Source organism: Artibeus jamaicensis, unplaced genomic scaffold (assembly GCF_021234435.1).
Source record: "Artibeus jamaicensis isolate MK-2021 breed Jamaican fruit bat unplaced genomic scaffold, CSHL_Jam_final scaffold_461, whole genome shotgun sequence".
NCBI classification, from domain to species: domain Eukaryota; kingdom Metazoa; phylum Chordata; class Mammalia; order Chiroptera; family Phyllostomidae; genus Artibeus; species Artibeus jamaicensis.
This window is the reverse complement of record NW_026522045.1, coordinates 12964426-12981785: the sequence shown is the minus strand read 5'-3', so window position 1 is coordinate 12981785 and position 17360 is coordinate 12964426. Positions and strand designations below refer to the sequence as shown.

The following is a 17360-nucleotide window of genomic DNA, read 5'->3' as shown; positions in this document are numbered from 1 at the left end:
CTGATCACCAGTGTTTTGAACTGTGCATCTGAAAGTTTTGCTATTTCTTCGTCACGTAGATTTATGGGCTCTGGGTCTTTGAGATCTTGAGTTATTTTTGGTCTGTTCACGCCCATTAAGAATGAGGAGCAGAGCCTTAGGGGTGGGGCAGGGCCTCCAGGGTGGGGTTGCTGGGTTGTGACGCTGTATGTGGTGGCAGGGTTAGAATGGGGAAATGGTGTCCCCCTCTCCTGCTTCCTGCTGCTGGGTGAAGAGCGAAGCCTTAGGTGTTCACCAGGGCAGGGTTGCTTAGGTTGCTGGATTGTGACCTTGCATGTGGGGGTGGGGTCAAAGCCAGGAAATGGCGAGTGTCTCTGCTGCCTCCTGTCATTGGGACCCACTCAGTCCCGTCTCACTGCCCACTCCCTTGCTGGTCTATGTGTGCAGGAATGCACCAGCACAGTCAACCCACTGCCCTTCACCCTTGCCAGATCTGGCGGTTGCTCACTGGGTCGGGCTCACTAGGTTGCTCACTAGGTCCAACTCTGCACCTGGATTCCATGTACCTGAGTCCGTCTGACCAAGTTTTCCTATGGAACCTCGCTCCGCCAGCTTCTGGTTTTGCCCCTCTACGGGTCAGGCTGAAGAATTTGTTGTTATCGGACTTCCGAAAAGTTCAATTTTCTGTGGTCTGGCTGTATTTTCTGTTGCTAATATTTTGTTGTCTCTAAACTTGGTTGTGTGAGAAAGCACGGTATCTCCACCTATGCCTCCAGCTTGGTGGAAGTCTCCTTCAGCTTCTATTCCTCCTCTTTTTCTTCATCCCAACTGTTTCTTCCTCTTTTCCCTTTTTATTCTTTCCTTCTTGTTCTCTTCCAATAAAAGCATTAATAATAAGGATAGCTATAATTTATCAAGTGCTTACTATGTCCCAGGCTCTGAGCTCAGCACTTCATATCTGTCATGTGATTTTTGCCTCAAAATAACCTTACGAGATAGGGATTGTTACTATAGTCCCCACTTTGCATACAAGTAACTGAACCAAAGGCAGTGAGATAACTTGCCCAATGATATAGGACTGCAGGACTGCATTCTGACTGACATCACATCAGTTGCTATTTTTCTGACTACTCCAGTTTGGGGCCAAAGGAGAGAGAATGGAGAGACTGAAAGGTACTTTTCGAAGGTGCTTAATGTAGATTTGGCTGAGGGCTGGGCTCTCTGGAAAATTCTTGGGTGCCATATGATGCTGTAGCTCTCTACCACATGTTCATTTTCATCTGGGGGTACTTAATCATATTCATAGTTCAGAGACTTAAGAGGTTTAAGAGCTATGGGAGCAAAAAAAAAAGTCCAGATTCCTAGTAGGGTCACACAGTTGACTCTCTAGAAGAGACCGTATGTGAGTGAAATAAATATATAGCCTCACACATTTCTACACCACAGGTTGTCTGTGTTTTGAAGAGTATGACAAGTTATGGAAAACATCTGATGTAAAGACAGTGGTCTCTTAAAAAAGTGCCCATGAAACTGGTAAAGTGCTAAGCAATAGGCTTTTTCTAGGGTAGGGGAAATATTGGCTATAAATATATGGGGGCATTAAAAGACCCTCCCTTTCATCATTTTAAGCCACAAATAAAAGATCCTAGACTATAATGCTGGTTGATTTGTATTAACCAACAAGAGAGCTAGAGAAATTAGGGTTTCTTTTGGCTAAGGTTTTTGACCACCCTATTTTTTTGTGTGTGTGTGCACCAGGGTGTCTATGGTTAACATACAAAACATGAAAGGAAACTAGCAGCTTCTGGCACTCAGAACTGTGTTGGAAGACACTTACCCTCTCCTTCCACACACACCCATAAATGTTCTCAAAGGTGCCCTAGAGATTCTGACTTAATCTTTTCTCAGCATTAACTGAGAAATTTATTAATTGCCATGGCTTAAAAGATTTGGTGCTACAGCACAGCAATCAATATTTGCAAAGAGAGTGCATTACCAGCCCAGTGTTTCTGAATGTCTCTGCATGCTTGTCCTGCTGAGACCAAAGGAAGAAGAGCCATCAGAGCATAATTATATTTAATGTTTTCTTTGCACTGACTAGAGTTGGTTTATTTATTTATTTATGTATTTGAGCTATTACTGGCAAGTTAAGCCTAATTAAATCATACTGTTTTTCTACCGCTTGACCTCTGGGTGAACTTCTGTATACCTTGAGGCAAATGAATTTTATTTAAGAAATTCAACCTTGTCCAATATTCTGTCCCCCAGGCTGAGTCTACCTCTTTTGTTTTTTCCAACTTCCAGTCCCAGGTGTCTAATCACCTCCTTTTGCCTCTAGCCTTTGTGTTTCTTCATTGCATTAGTTATTTCTTCTACCCCAAGGTACATGTGAAAATTACAGTGGACCCCTCCAATCCCTAAATTAGGCTATGTCATATATTCTTACATCTTAACCTCATTACTTGCAGCAGCCAAGGGTGAACACTGATGAAGATGGCCTTAAACACAGTGATGCATTTGGGAAGATGTAAAGATGAGGGTTGGTGGTAGAGACAAATAAGAGTATTTCTCAAGGAAGAGTTATAACTTGCAGACACAAAGAATATTGTGTGTGTATGTGTGTGTACAGGTTGTTATTCAGACAATGTCTCCAGCTGGGTGTGAGCCATAGAGGGCACCATTATTAATACATATGTACATTCAACACATGTATATTTCCCATTTAAATATTCTGCTGGTTAGCTATGTTCTCTCTGCAAAGGATAATCTGACTTCTTGGCAAGTATGTACTATATGTCTAATATGCAGGGTTATTGGGTCATTTTAATTTGAAATAAAAATTATCAACTTTGAAAGTTCTTCTTGGTTTATAATATAACAATGGAACAGGGCTATGAGCCCAGAAACAGGACAGGGACATTAAGGAAGAGATACATGTGAGAGACACTCCAGGAATGCCCATAGATGTTAACAAACATCCTAGAAATTAACATAAACATTTCAATTCTAGTAAGACTATACTTGTTAGATTATATTTAACTGTGTTCATTGTCTTTGGGACCCTTAGTTTCATAGGATTTTTAAAAAGATTTGGTTTACTTTTTAGAGATGGGAATGGAGGAAGAAAGAGAGGGACAGAAATATCAATGTGTGGTTGCCTCACATGCATCCCCCACTGAGGACCTGGCCCACAACCCAGGCATGTGCCCTAGACTGGGAATCAAACCTGCATCCCCCTGATCCACAGGCCAGCACTCAGCCACACTAGCTAGGACTATAGGGTTTTAAATTAAACCAAGTATGTCATTATAATGAAGAATGTTTTTCTGATTACTTGCTCTTGAATTTGAATGAGCCAAGTTGTTATAGAGCCCAACTAGGAATTGTACCTGAGGTTGTTTATTATCACCATTTCTCCAAAAGTTGTACTCCAAAATCAGTTTGTATTAGTTGGTAGAATAGTCCATATATCTGCTATTAAAACTAATTACTCCTTATGTCTTCCCTTAGGGGAAAGCTATGTTTGTTCTTCAGACAACTTCTTTAAAAAGGTGGAATACACCAAGAATGTCAATCCCAACTGGTCTGTCAATGTGAAAACATCTGCCAATATGAAAGCCCCCCAGTCCCTGGCTAGCAGCAACAGTGCCCAGGCCAGGGAGAACAAGGACTTTGTGCGCCCCAAGCTGGTGACCATCATCCGCAGTGGAGTGAAGCCTCGGAAGGCTGTGCGTGTGCTTCTGAACAAGAAAACAGCCCACTCTTTTGAGCAAGTCCTCACTGACATCACTGAAGCCATCAAACTAGAGACCGGGGTTGTCAAAAAACTCTACACTCTGGATGGAAAACAGGTAGGTGACTTTTCAGACTACTTTTCTTCTTATTTGTTCTAAATTTGTGGATGAATATTTTATACATAAGGCATCATTTCTGGTTGAAGGACTCTTCCTCCACCTCTCATCATTCCAATATGATATTTTATGTCTCATTTTGAAGAAAAGTCTTTTCAGCAGACAAAGCGATGGACCAAGAATCTGAGGCTTTTAAATTCAGTCTGCTTCTGACTTACCAAGTAAAATAATCACAGCCTCAACTTTCTTACCTTTTAAGAAAAGATGTGTTAGAACCTATGTCTTGTATTTTTATGTATATGAATTTAGCTATTACATAAGGCAAACTTCATTGTTCAATGTATGTGACTGGAAATGGGCTTTCCCCACCCATTTATTCTTAGATTCCCTTACATTGGTATTTAGCATTAATTCTGTTAGAAAGAGGTTGAAGTAACCCATGTATTCTAGGATAAGAGTCAAATCTGGTGGAAAAACTGAAATATTTAGTTTGTTGCCTTTGCCTCACTACACCATATATTTTTCTCTCTTTGTTTTCCATGTAACATGGCTATCTTATTTTCATTCTGCTGATGGTTTGTGCGAGAAAGGGACTGTTTCAGGATTCTAAAATTAGCCTAAGAAGATGCTGCCATATGTTCTCTTCCAAATCAGGTTCTTCATGTCATTGGTTATGCTACTAAAGTACCACCTATATTAATATCTGGGAAAGAATGTAGCCAAACATCTCCATTAGACAGATGCACCATTCTCTTGAGCACAGGGAGTTGTAAATATATGACAAAAAATGTTCCAAGTAAATTGGAAGAGTGGCTGGTTCTGTTAGCTCTAAAAAGAATCCTAGTCCCCCATCAGAGAAGATGCGTGTAGATTATTATTAGTCCATACTTTCTATCTCATAAAATACCTTTGGTGTTTGAACAAAGGGGCTGATCACACCTGCCCTACCCATGCTCACAGGATTCTCATGAGGATTAAAGGAAATCATGGATATGAAAGCACTCTATGAATTAAAACACATGATATCAATATGTATGCATAATATTTATCATTAAATAAGATAAATATGTAAATGACAATTTAATATATACATATATATAAATATTAGATCATTCCCTTTACCTCCATCATTCTTAGATTGAACTTGCAACATTTTTGTGGTGATATATCATTCTTTGGCATTCTGTGACTGCTCCCAATAATAAATAAAGGGACACCTCCACCACCTGGGCAAGCAAGTTTCAGTCCATTGATGAGTAGATTTTGATCCTAAAGCAGGACACAAAGAATAGCAATTCAGCTCTTCCAAGCACCATCTCCTATTTTGGGGGAGAGCACATTACAAAATGCCACTGTATAATATGGTGTGTGTACAAAAATCTCAATAGGCAGTGCTCGAGGGAGCAGAACTGCCTTGTCAGGCATCAGTGTCACTGTTGATAGGGTCCCTTCTCTTTAAATAGTCTACCTCTGCCTATTGTGACCCCTGGTAGTTATCTTTTAAGGCCTGGTTCATGTTATGTTATTTCTGAAACTCTGTCTCCACTATGCAAAGTTAAAACAATTTTAACTTTTTAAAAATGCTCAGTTCCTGATACATTGTGGATGTTCTATAAATGTTTGTTGATTGAATGAACTAACACAAAGAGATTCTCACATAGCTCAGGTAGATGTTCTGAGACACCCTCTGCTTTCAGAGTTCTAGACACTTTCCCTATGTCTGTCTATCTGAAGAGATAGATGCCTTCCCAAAAGAGTGGATTTTCTATAGGAGAGACTCCTGTACTTTATTTATTTGGAAGTCAGTGAGGGCAGACTTTTAAAGCAGTATTTTCCAAAGTATATGGTAAGATGGCGAGAGCTATCCCTACCACCCTGGCCTGAGAAACACTTTATAAAAGGTTCCTGTGGCCAAATAAGTTTGTAAAATGCTACAAATCGTATGCCTTTCTTAGAGATTCATAGGGTTTATTAGTATATTAAATATTCTGAGAAGTCCTGCAGAAAGAAAATTCATTTAATTTAGCCCTAAAATTTTCCAATCTTATTTAACACAAATATGTTGTTTAGAGTATATATATATATATATATATATATATATATACACACACACACACACACACACACATACATACACATATATGGAATATGTGTGTATATATAATATATTTGGAATATATACATATGTGTGTATATATACATACATATATGTATATATAATTGAATATATATGAATATATAATAGAATGTGTAATGGGATGGGGTTACAGTGAAAATGGAAGTATACATAAAAACACTTTATTCCTCACATAACCAAAAGAAGGATAACGACCCATAAAAGAAAAAAACAGAACTGCCACAATAGCAATCTGCATAGAACTCTGACAACCAATGTTAAGGAAACTGGAGAGCATTATGCTCAGTGAAATAAGCCCCAGGGTGAAAGACAAATACCATATGATCTCACCTATAAGTGGAACCTAATCAACAAAACAAACAAGTGAGCAAAATACAACCAGAGACATTAAAATAAACAAAAAACTAACAGTAACCAGAGAAGAGGGGGAAGAAGGATAATAGTGGAAGGGCCATCAAGGAACATGTATAAAGGGCATATGGACAAAGCCAAAGGGGGTAGTTTTGAGGGTAGGAGGTGGGGATGGGTGGGAGAGGGGGCCATGGTGGGGTAAAAATGGAGACATCTGTACTTGAACAACAATAAAAAAATTTAAAAAGAAACATACATCCAGACCAGTAGGAGGGGTGGAGATGAGGAGACAGGCAGCCAGATGGGTAGAGAGGACCAGCAGCAAGGTGGTGGACTGAACTTCACTGGTGAGAAGGGGCTGGCTCATGGGGCTCAAACTAAGACTCAAAATCTCTAGCTGTAAATACTGAGGGGGTTACAAAGGTGGGAGAAACTCCCAGGCTCACAGGACAGTTAATTGGAAATTGGGGCAACACCAGAGTGAGCAAGCAGCATTGTTCCCTCTCTGACCCCTCCCCAACAGACAGCACCACAGTGCAACAAAGAGGCTTGCTCCACCCTGGTGAGTGCCGAAGATTCTCCCCCCTTACAACGTAACAGGTGTGCCAAGGCAAAGAAATATGGTCCAAATGAAAGAACAGATCAAAACTCCAGAAAAAGAGCTAAGTAATGAGGAGAAAGACAACCAATCTGACACACAGTTCAAAATACTGGTACTTAGGATGCTTACAGAACTGGTTGAGATCAGTCACAAAATGAAGGAAAAAATGAAGGCTACCCAAAGTGAAATAAAGCAAAATATACAGGAAACCAAAGGTGAAGGGAAGGAAGCTGGGACTCAAATCAATGATTTGGAAGGAAAGGAAGAAATAAACATCCAACTAGAACAGAATATACAAAGAAGAATTCAAAAAAATGAGGAAAGTCTTAGGAACCTCTGGGACAACTTTAAGCATTTCAACATCTGAATCGTAGGGCTGCCAGAAGGAGAAGAGGAAGAGCAAGAAATTGAAAACTTATTTGAATGAATAATGAAGAATAACTTTCCCAATCTGGCAAAGCCAATAGACTTCCGGGAAGTCCAGGAAGCATGGAGAGTCCCAAAGAAATTGGACCCAAGGAGACACACTAAGGCACATCATAATTAAGTTACCCAAGATTAAAAATAAACAGAGAGCCCTGGCTGGTGTAGCTCAGTGGATTGAGTGCGGGCCTGCAAACCAGACAATCGCAGTTCAATTCCCAGTCAGGGCACATGCCGAGATTGCAGGCTGGTTCCCTGCAGGCCAATTCCCAGCAGGGGACCCAAAAAAGGCAACCATATATTGATGTTTCTCTCCCTCTCTCCTTCCCTTCCCCTCTAAAGATAAATAAATAAATAAAAATTAAAAAAATAAACAGAGAATCTTAAAAGCAGCAAGAGGAAAGGAGAGAGTTACCTACAAAGGAGTTCCCATAAGACCATCAACTGACTTCTCAAAAGACACCTTGCAGGCAAGAAGAGGCTTGAAACAAGTATTCAAAGTCATGAAAGGCAAGGACCTCCATCCAAGATCACTGTATCCAGCAAAGCTATCATTTAGAATGGAAGGGCAGATAAAGTGCTTCCCAGATAAAGTCTAGTTAAAGGAGTTCATCATCTCCAAGCCCTTATTATATAAAATGTTAAAGGGACTTATCTAAGAAATAGAATAAGCTCAAAAACTACAGACAGTAAAATGACAACAAACTCACAACTATCAACAATTGAATCTAAAATCAGAAACTAAGTGAACAACTAGAACAGGAACAGAATCACAGAAATGGAGATCCCATGGAGGATTATCAGCGGGAGAGAGAGGGAGAATGGGGAAAAGGTACAGGGATAAGAAGCATAATTGGAAGGCACAAAATAGGCAGTGGGAGGATAAGAATAGTATAGGAAACAGAGAAGCTGAAGAACTTATATGTACAACTCATGGGCATGAACTAAGGGGGTGTGGATTCTGGAGGGTGGGGAGGTGCAAGGTGGAGAGGAGATAAAGGGGAGACAAAAATTGGGACAACTGTAATAGCATTAAGCAATAAAATATACTTAAAAAGAATGTATATTATAGAATATATGATATGGAATGTATGTATTATGGAATATATATAGTGAAATATACACATACACATATATTCTTCAAAGCACACTAGGAAATGCTATTTACAGGAGATGCTGAATAATTTGGAAGTAACTGTCCTAACCTCACTGGTAAGATTAGTGTGCATGGGGTAACCCACAAATCAAACATTGTTGTGTGGTTACAGCAAGGACATTAAATAACACTATTTGGTGGTACATGGACAAACCTACTAATTACAGAACAAGTTCTGAGTATACTGAAAGTTGATGCCAAACTCAAAATTTTCAATTCCAGCCCATTTCCCAATTCTAGTGATGACAGCTCTAATGTTAACACCTATCAGTCACTGATTACTGGTGGGTATTCTTACTACTTGGGAATATGTTCCTCCTCTACACAGGCAGAAGGCACATGTGTTGTAATGGCTTGGACTTGCTTGGATGAGATTCCGTTTAGCCTGTTTTTAGTGGAAAGGACAAAATGTGGTCAAGGCTATTTGTTATTAACAATTTTAACATGAAATTAAGTCCCTCACTTGATTTCTGTCTTGCTCTAACTGGATCCCAGATAAATAGAACACATGGTTTTCTCCTTCTATGTTTCAAACAATCCGGTTGATCATACCAGATTGATTGTTGCTTCTATTCCTATGCATACCATTTGACAAACAATCTGTAGACATGGTTCTCATCTCTTTATCTTTGTTTTAATTTTGATTGTATGTACTTTTGGAGCTTTTGGTGTTTTTAGGTCTTATGCTTTGCCATTATAGAAGACTGAATTCTCGACTTTTTGCCCCTAAGGTATTACAGTTTGTATAGGCAGGGAAGCTAACCATTACCAGTGGGAAGGAGTCCCAATTTGTTCCTCACCTCAAAAAGAATTTGCTAATGTAATTAGGAATAGGGGGTAGGTCCATAGATACTCCCATGGGCTGTAATGGATTTAAACTTGGTCAGGGAAAACATGGTGAAGGGTTGGATAATGATGTATATTAGTTCACTCTCAGGTGACATTGTTCTATTGATTTCTGGGTAGCTGGAGTTGTTGTAGTATGCTGACAAAATGACCCAACTATTAATTTATTTAATCAAGACACACTTACCTTTATCCTTAAAGATCATGGATGCATAAAACTTGTAATACAAATTTCCAGTTAACTTGCTGGCTCAGTACATACATGGTCTATCTAGCCTTAAATTCATTTTTGTAAAGCACACAGCATGGTGTTTCTGTTAGTAATGCAAAGCTTTAATAATAGATTTTCATTTGCATCTCTCTGATAGCTAACGATATTGAGCATCTCTTCATGTGTCTCTGAATGTTCTGTATGTCCTCCTTGGAGAAGTGTTTGTTCAAGTCCTTTTCCCATTTTCTAATTGGGTTGGGTGTCTTCTTAGAGTGGAGTCGTGTAAGTTCTTTGTATATTTTGGATATTAAACCTTCGTCTGAGGCAAAGGTTTGTATCATTGGCAAATATGTTTATGATCTCACCTTTAACAGGAAGTTAAACAACAAAACAAACAAGAAAGCAGAAAAAAAAACAAAAAACAAAGACACTGAAATAGAGAACAAGGGGATAGTGACCAGAGGGGAGAAGGAAGGGAAGTTAAGGGGGACAAGGGGGAGGGATTTGGAGGAACAAATAGGAAGGACACAGGGACGAGAACTAAGGGGGGTGGAAATGGGAGGGAGGTGGGGAGCAAGGGGCAGGGGAGGCTGGGATGGGAAAAATAGACAAAAAACTGTACTTGAAAAATAACTAAATAAAATTTAAAAATATATATTTAAAAAATAGATTTTCAGCTTTTTGGCCTCTTACACAGGGGTATAGCTTGTCCTAACACCATGTGATTCTATGCTACATTTACTGGCATCTCTAGTGTCAGTTTTGTCCACATTTCAAGATTTGTGCAGTCAAAGATTTACTATTGCCTCATATAAGTGCCTAAGGGATAGCTTTGGCCCTTAGTATTTGTATTAGCTTCATTAGGCCAATTTTTAATTGTGTGAATTTATTTCATGTTTCTGTCTATATCCTTCTATTACCAACTACTTGGGCAAGGAATTTTAGCTCTTAGAATAACAAAAAAGGGATTTAAGCTGATTTCAAGATTACCTGTACTTTTGGAAGCTAGAAGAGAGTTTTAAGAAATTGTTTGAACCATAAGATGGTGTAATAAGAAAATGAGAACATGAAGGATGTTTGAACTACACCGCCAAGTATTCCAGGAAAGACTTATCCCTTCCATTTTGCTATACTAAATAACTGGGTGCTGCAATCACAAGGCAATTGCAGGAAACATAGGAAGACAAGTTGGATTTAACCTTGGAAATTTTGAATGCCCTTTCCAAGGTCTTTACTGGGCCTGTGTAGCTGGTTTTTCCCTCCCTCCATCACCTCTGCCCCATCTAGTCACATCTGGCCTTACTTATACTACCTGGCCTTCAGCTCTCCCAGAGCCAGCCTCTCTCTCCTCCTAGTATTATGATCTTTTCAGTCAACATTGGGCTGAAAGGAAAAGGCCACATGGCTATAAATTATGCTCCAAGAGGGAGGTCATTTATTATTTACATTACCTTAAGTAAATCAAGGCTGGAAAGGTGATTGTTTGTATTACCAAAATTCTGCCCTCTCCCCAACCTTCCTGCAACCTTTCACAGGTTTGATTCCTGGAGACAAACCTTGACAGGATTGGTTTGGACATGAAATTAATAAAAACAAATATGGGGAGCCAGGCTGGGCTCTGTGAAAGAAGACAGTTTGTAAACTTCCTTACCATATATAGAGTATACTTCAAGATGCCTCATGCTGAGGTAGATTTTGTACTTTAAAAGAGTGCTTATGGTAGAGGTGGTCAAACATCAAATATACTGTCTTTCTGGAGAGAGAAAAAAATTGTAACCTTGTTATTGGTTATTTAAGTAACTTGTCCTTTTAAGAGTTTTATCATTGATGAGATGCTCCTGGCTCTGAACAGTGAATGAGGTGGGGTTGGCCCTTTAAATCAAAAGCTTTGGCATAGTATTCCAGTCTTCCACACTGATAAATCTATTGATATCCAACAATCAGCATATGGAAAGAGACCTAGGCTGGGATTTAGAGACCTGAGTTCTAGTCTATTCTCCACTAGCTATGTATTATGGGGACAACCACATCTCTTTTCTGGGCCTTAGTTGTGTAGATAAGTATATGACCTTTAATAGTACTTCTAACTCCATGACAAGAGAGTATGTATCTCACAATGTTGCTTCTTTCTAGATATTTTTTAACCAAGCTGCTAGTCTTCTCAATACCCTCCACCTCTCTATATTTCTAGAATCTCCAATGTGATGTTGTACTCACCGTGGTGAATACATTGTATTCTAGGATGTTCCCTAAATGGTATTTGCACAGTCCTTATATTCAGATCTTTTTTGCCACTTATGTTGACTTGACCAAAGAATATTTTCAAGCTTGTAATTTTGATTTGATCTCCTTTTCTTTCCAATGTGGATATGAGTACTGAGTGGACAAATCATTTTTTAAAAAGCAAAGAAAGATACAAGCCAGACTGCTAAAATTGTGACAAGCATTTGACGGTGCCATTTTGAAGGCATCTATTTCACAATGGTGTTCTTTTAGGTCCTGGAAAGGACTGTTGCCAGTGGTGGAGGTTAGCATCAGTGTTACTGCTTGATTAAACTGAAGAGAATCAAGTGGGGATTTATCCAGAGATACAGATTGCTCTACTACCAACCATTGAAGTAACTAGTCTCTTGTTCTTAGTTCTTTATTTTAATCTTTGTCATTATTGTTGTTTCCTCAAAGTGGCAAAAAAAACCCCACCCACAAACCATTGTCTCCGAATACAGTTTTAAAAGTAGCTTAATTGAGACTTCTGCCAAGATGGAGGCATAGGTGGGGACGCCTTGCTTTCTCACACAACCAAGTTTGGAGTCAACTAAATATTAGCAACAGAAAACACAGCCAGAACACAGAAAATTGAACCTTTTGGAAGTCTGATAACAACGAATTCTTCAGCCTGACCAGTAAGAGGGGTGAAACCAGCAGCTGGCAGAGCAGGGTTGCACAGGAAAACTCGGTCAGACAGACTCAGGTGCACGAAACCCAGGTGCAGGGTTGCAATGGGCGAACCTAGTGAGCGACCCAGAGAGCGACCGCAGGGAACCAGCGAGAAAGCGGGGCCAAGATTTGACTGTGGTCATGCATTCGGGCGCAGATAGACAAGCAAGAGAGTGGTTAGATGGGACACAGCAGGCCCCAGAGGTCAGCGGCAGCAGAGGGCACCGCCATTTTCCCGCTCTGACCCCACCTCCACATACGGCATCATAACCCAGTGACCTGAGTGACCCTACCCTGGTTAACCACCTAAGGCTCTGCTCCTCATCCAGTGTCTTGAAACAGCAGAGGGGGTCCCCATTTCCCTGCTCTGATCAAGCCCCCACATATAGCATCACAACCCAGCAACCTGGGAGTCCAAGGCTCCGCTCCTTATACTTAATGGGCGTGAACAGACCAAAAATGGCTCAAGAAGATTTCAAAGCCCCAGAGCCTATAAATCTAAGCAATGAAGAAATAGCAAAACTCTCAGATGCACAGTTTAAAACACTGGTGATCAGGATGCTCACAGATCTGGTTGATTATAGCCACAAATTAGAAAAACATGAAGGCAAAACTAATTGAAATGAATGGAATTGCACAGGAAACCAATAGCGATGAAAAGGAAACTGGGACTCAAATCAATGGAGTGGACCAGAAGAAAGCAAATAATGGCCAAACAGAAAAGAGTCAAGAAGCAAGAATTCAAAAAAAATGAGGAGAGTTTTAGGAACCTCCAGGACATCTTTAAATGCTCCAACATCCGAATTATAGGGGTACCAGAAGGGGGAAAGGAACAGCCACCAGTGGAAAACTTATTTGAACAAATAATAAAGGAGAATTTCCACAATCTGGCAAAGGAAATTGACTTCCAGGAAATCCAGGAAGCTCAGAGAGTACCAAAGAAGTTGGATCCAAGAAGGAACACACCAAGGCACATCATCATTACATTAGCCAAGATTAAAATGAAGGAGAGAATCCTAGAAGCAGCAAGAGCTAAGGGGACAGTCACCTAGAAAGGAGTCCCCATCAGACTGTCAGCAGATTTCTCAAAAGAGACCTTACAGGCAAGAAGGGGCTGGAAACAGGTATTCCAAGTCATGAATCCAAAGACCTACAACCAAGATTGCTCTATCCAGCAAAACTTTCATTTAGAATGGAAGGACAGATAAAGTGCTTCTCAGATAAGATCAAATCCAAGGAGTTCATCATCACCAACCCCTTATTATAAGAAATGTTAAAGGGACTTACCTAAGAAAAAGATGATAAAAAAGATGAACAGTGAAAGGACAGCAAACTCACAGTTAGTAACAACCACACCTAAAACTAAAGCAAACTAAGAGGACAGCTAGATCAGGAGCAGAACCCTAGAAATGAAGATCACATGGAGGGTGAGCAACAGGGGAGTGGGAGGAGGAGAAGTGGGAAGAAGGTACAGAAAATAAGTAGCATAGACAGTAGATAGAAAATAGATGGGGGGCAAGAATAGTATGGGAAATACAGAATCTAAAGAACTTGAGACACATGGTCATAAACTAAAGGGGGGGTAATGGTGGGGACGGGGGGTAGGGTGGAGGGGAGTGAAGGGGGGAATAGAACAACTGTAATGTCATAATCAATAAAAAATTAAATTAAATTAAAAAAGAAAACAAAGAAAAAAAATAGCTTAATTGACACAAAGTCCCCATATCATACAGCTCACCCATTTTAAGTGTGCAATTCAATGACTTATGGTATATTCAGAGTTTTGCCAAATTTGATTTTAAAGCAGTTTTATCACCACAAAAAGAAACTCTACATCCTTTAGACATCATACCCTAGTCCTGATATCCCACTAACACCTAGTCCATCATTTATCTACTTTCTCTCTCTGCAGATTTGCCTGTTCTAAACATTTAAAGTGAATAAAATTACATAAAATGTGATCCATAGTTTACTAGCTTCTCAACCCAGCATGTTTTCAAAGTTCATCATGTGGTAGCACAGTAATACTTTATTTCTTTTCATGGCTGAATAACATTCTATTGTACAGATATACGACCTTTTATTTATTCATTCATCAGTTGATAGAAATTTGAGTTGCTGACACCTTATTGCTATTTGAATAATGCTGTCATGAACATTCATGTTCACATTTTATGTGGACATATGATTTCATTTATCTTGGGTAAATACCTAGGAATGGTACTTACCAATGGTATTTGCTGGGTTGTACAGTTATATGTCTGTTTAAAGAAACTGCCAATTTGTTTCTAAATTGGCTGCACCATTTTATATCCTTACCAGCAATGTATGAGGATTCCAATTCCTCGACATGCTCTACAACACTTGTTATTATCTATCTTTTAATTTAGTCATCCTAGTGGGGGAGAAGTGGGATTTTATTGTAGTTTTTATTGGCATTTCCCTAATGACTAGTGATATAGAATATATTTTTACATATTTATTGAAACTTGTATATTCTTACTGAAAAAATGTATATTTATATCCTCTGCCCATTTAATAAGAATTTTATGTTATTTGCGTCTTTATTTTTAAAATAATTTTTATTTTTAATTACAATGGACATACAATATTGTATTAGTTTAAGGTGTACAATGCAATGATTAGACATTTATATATTTTACAAAATAATCACCCCAACAAATCCAGTACCCATCCAACACCATACATATTTATTACAATAGTATTAACTATATTTCCCTATGCTGTACTTTGCATATCCATAACTATTCTATAACTACCAATGTGTACTTCTTTTTTTAACATATTTTATTGATTATGCCATTACAGTTGTCCTATTCCCCCCTTCGTTCCCCTGCACTCTGCACACCCGCTCTCCCACCATTCCCCCCATTTAGTTTATGACCACGTGTCTTAAGTTCTTTAGGTTCTATATTTCACATATTATTCTTGCCCTCCCCATATCCATTTTATACCTACCATCTATGCTACTTATTTTCTGTACCTTCTCCCCCCTTCTCCTTCTCCCACTCCCCTGTTGCTAACCCTCCATGTGATCTTCATTTCTATGGTTCTACTCCTGATCTAGCTGTCCTCTTAATTTGCTTTTGTTTTAGGTGTGGTTGTTAATAACTGTGTCTTTGCTGTCTTTCACTGTTCATGTTTTTTATCTTCTTTTATCTTCTTTTTCTTAGCTAAGTCCCTTTAACATTTCATATAATAAGGGCTTGGTGATGATGGACTCCTTGAATTTGATCTTATCTGAGAAGCACTTTATCTGTCCTTCCATTCTAAATGAAAGCTTTGCTGGATAGAGAAATCTTGGATGTAGGTCCTTGCCTTTCATGACTTTGAATACTTCTTTCCAGCCCCTTCTTGCTTGTAAGGTATCTTTTGAGAAATCAGCTGACAGTCTCATGGGAACTCCTTTGTAGGTGACAGTCCCCTTATCTCTTGCTGCTTCTAGAATTCTCTCCTTCATTTTAATCTTGGCTAATGTATTTATGATGTGCCTTGGTGTGTTCCTTCTTGGGTCCAACTTTTTTGGGACTCTCTGAGCTTCCTGGATTTCCTGGAAGTCAATTTCCTTTGCCAGATTGTGGAAATTCTCCTTCACTATTTGTTCAAATAAGTTTTCCACCTGTGGCTGTTCCTCTTCCCCCTCTGGTACCCCTATAATTCGGATGTTGGAGCATTTAAAGATGTCCTGGAGGTTCCTAAGACTCTCATCATTTTTAAAAATTCTTATTTCTTCATACTTTTCTCTTTGGTCATTTTTTTCTTCCTTCTGGTCCACTGGATTGATTTGAGTCCCAGTTTCCTTTCTATCACTATTGTTTTCCTGTGCATTTCTCTTCCTTTCAATTAGTTTAGCCTTCATTTGTTCCTCTAATTTGTGACTAAAATCAACCAATTCTGTGAGCATCCTGATCACCAGTGTTTTGAACTGTGCATCTGATAGGTTGGCTGTTTCTTGGTTACTTAGAGTTATTGGCTCTGGGGCTTTGAGTTCTTGTGCCATAATGTTTTGGTCTGTTTGTGCATGATATGTATGAGGGGCAGAGTCCGAGGTGTTCACCAGGGCGGGGCAACACATGTCACTGGTTTGTGATGCTGTGGGGGGGGCGGGGTCAAAGAGGGGCAATAGCAGTCCCCTCTGCTGCTTCCCGCCTCTAGGGCCTGGGTGATCTGTCTCACTGTTTGCTCCTTTGCCTGGTTTACCTGCACAGGAATGTGTGACCATGGTCGGCCTGCTGCCTTGCACCCTCACTGGGTCCGCCCATTGCTACCCCACACTTGGGATCTGCCTACAGCTGCTTGTGCACCTGGGTCAGTCCAGCAGATCTTTCCTGCCTGACCCTGCTCCGCCACTGGCTCCACCCCTCTTACCAGTCTGGCTGAATGGTTTGTTGTTGCTGGGCTTCCGTATAGCTCAATTTTCTGTGTTTTGGTTGCATTTTTGTTACTAAAAGTTTGTTGTCTCTAAACTTGGTTGTGTGAGGAGGCACAATGTTTCCACCTATGCCCCCATCTTGGCCGGAAGTCCCCAATGTGTACTTCTTAATTCCTTTGCCTTTTTTTACCCATCCTCCTAACCTCTCTTCTTTTGACAACCATCAAATGTTCTCTGTGTCTGCGAGTCTGTTATGTTGTTTATTTTGTTTTTAGATTTCACATATAAGCAAAATCATCTGATATTTGTCTTTTCTGACTTATTTGTCTGACTTATTTCACTTAGAAAAATACGTTCTATATCTATCTGTGTTGTTCCAGATGTCAACATTTCATTTTTTTATGGCTGAGTCATATTCTAATATATATATTTACCACTTCTTTATCCATTCATTTATTGATAGACACTTAGTGTG

At 39.5% G+C, this 17360-nt stretch overlaps 1 protein-coding gene across 1 annotated transcript in view; it reads left to right on the top strand.

The window, feature by feature from the left end:
- DCX (doublecortin) overlaps positions 1 to 17360 on the top strand; it is a 202850-nt gene that overhangs the window by 12675 nt on the left and 172815 nt on the right. Inside the window, exon 2 of the mRNA XM_053657478.1 lies at positions 3490 to 3830. Within this exon, the coding sequence (XP_053513453.1) occupies positions 3490 to 3830 (341 nt within the window). The remainder of the gene's footprint in view (positions 1 to 3489; positions 3831 to 17360) is intronic.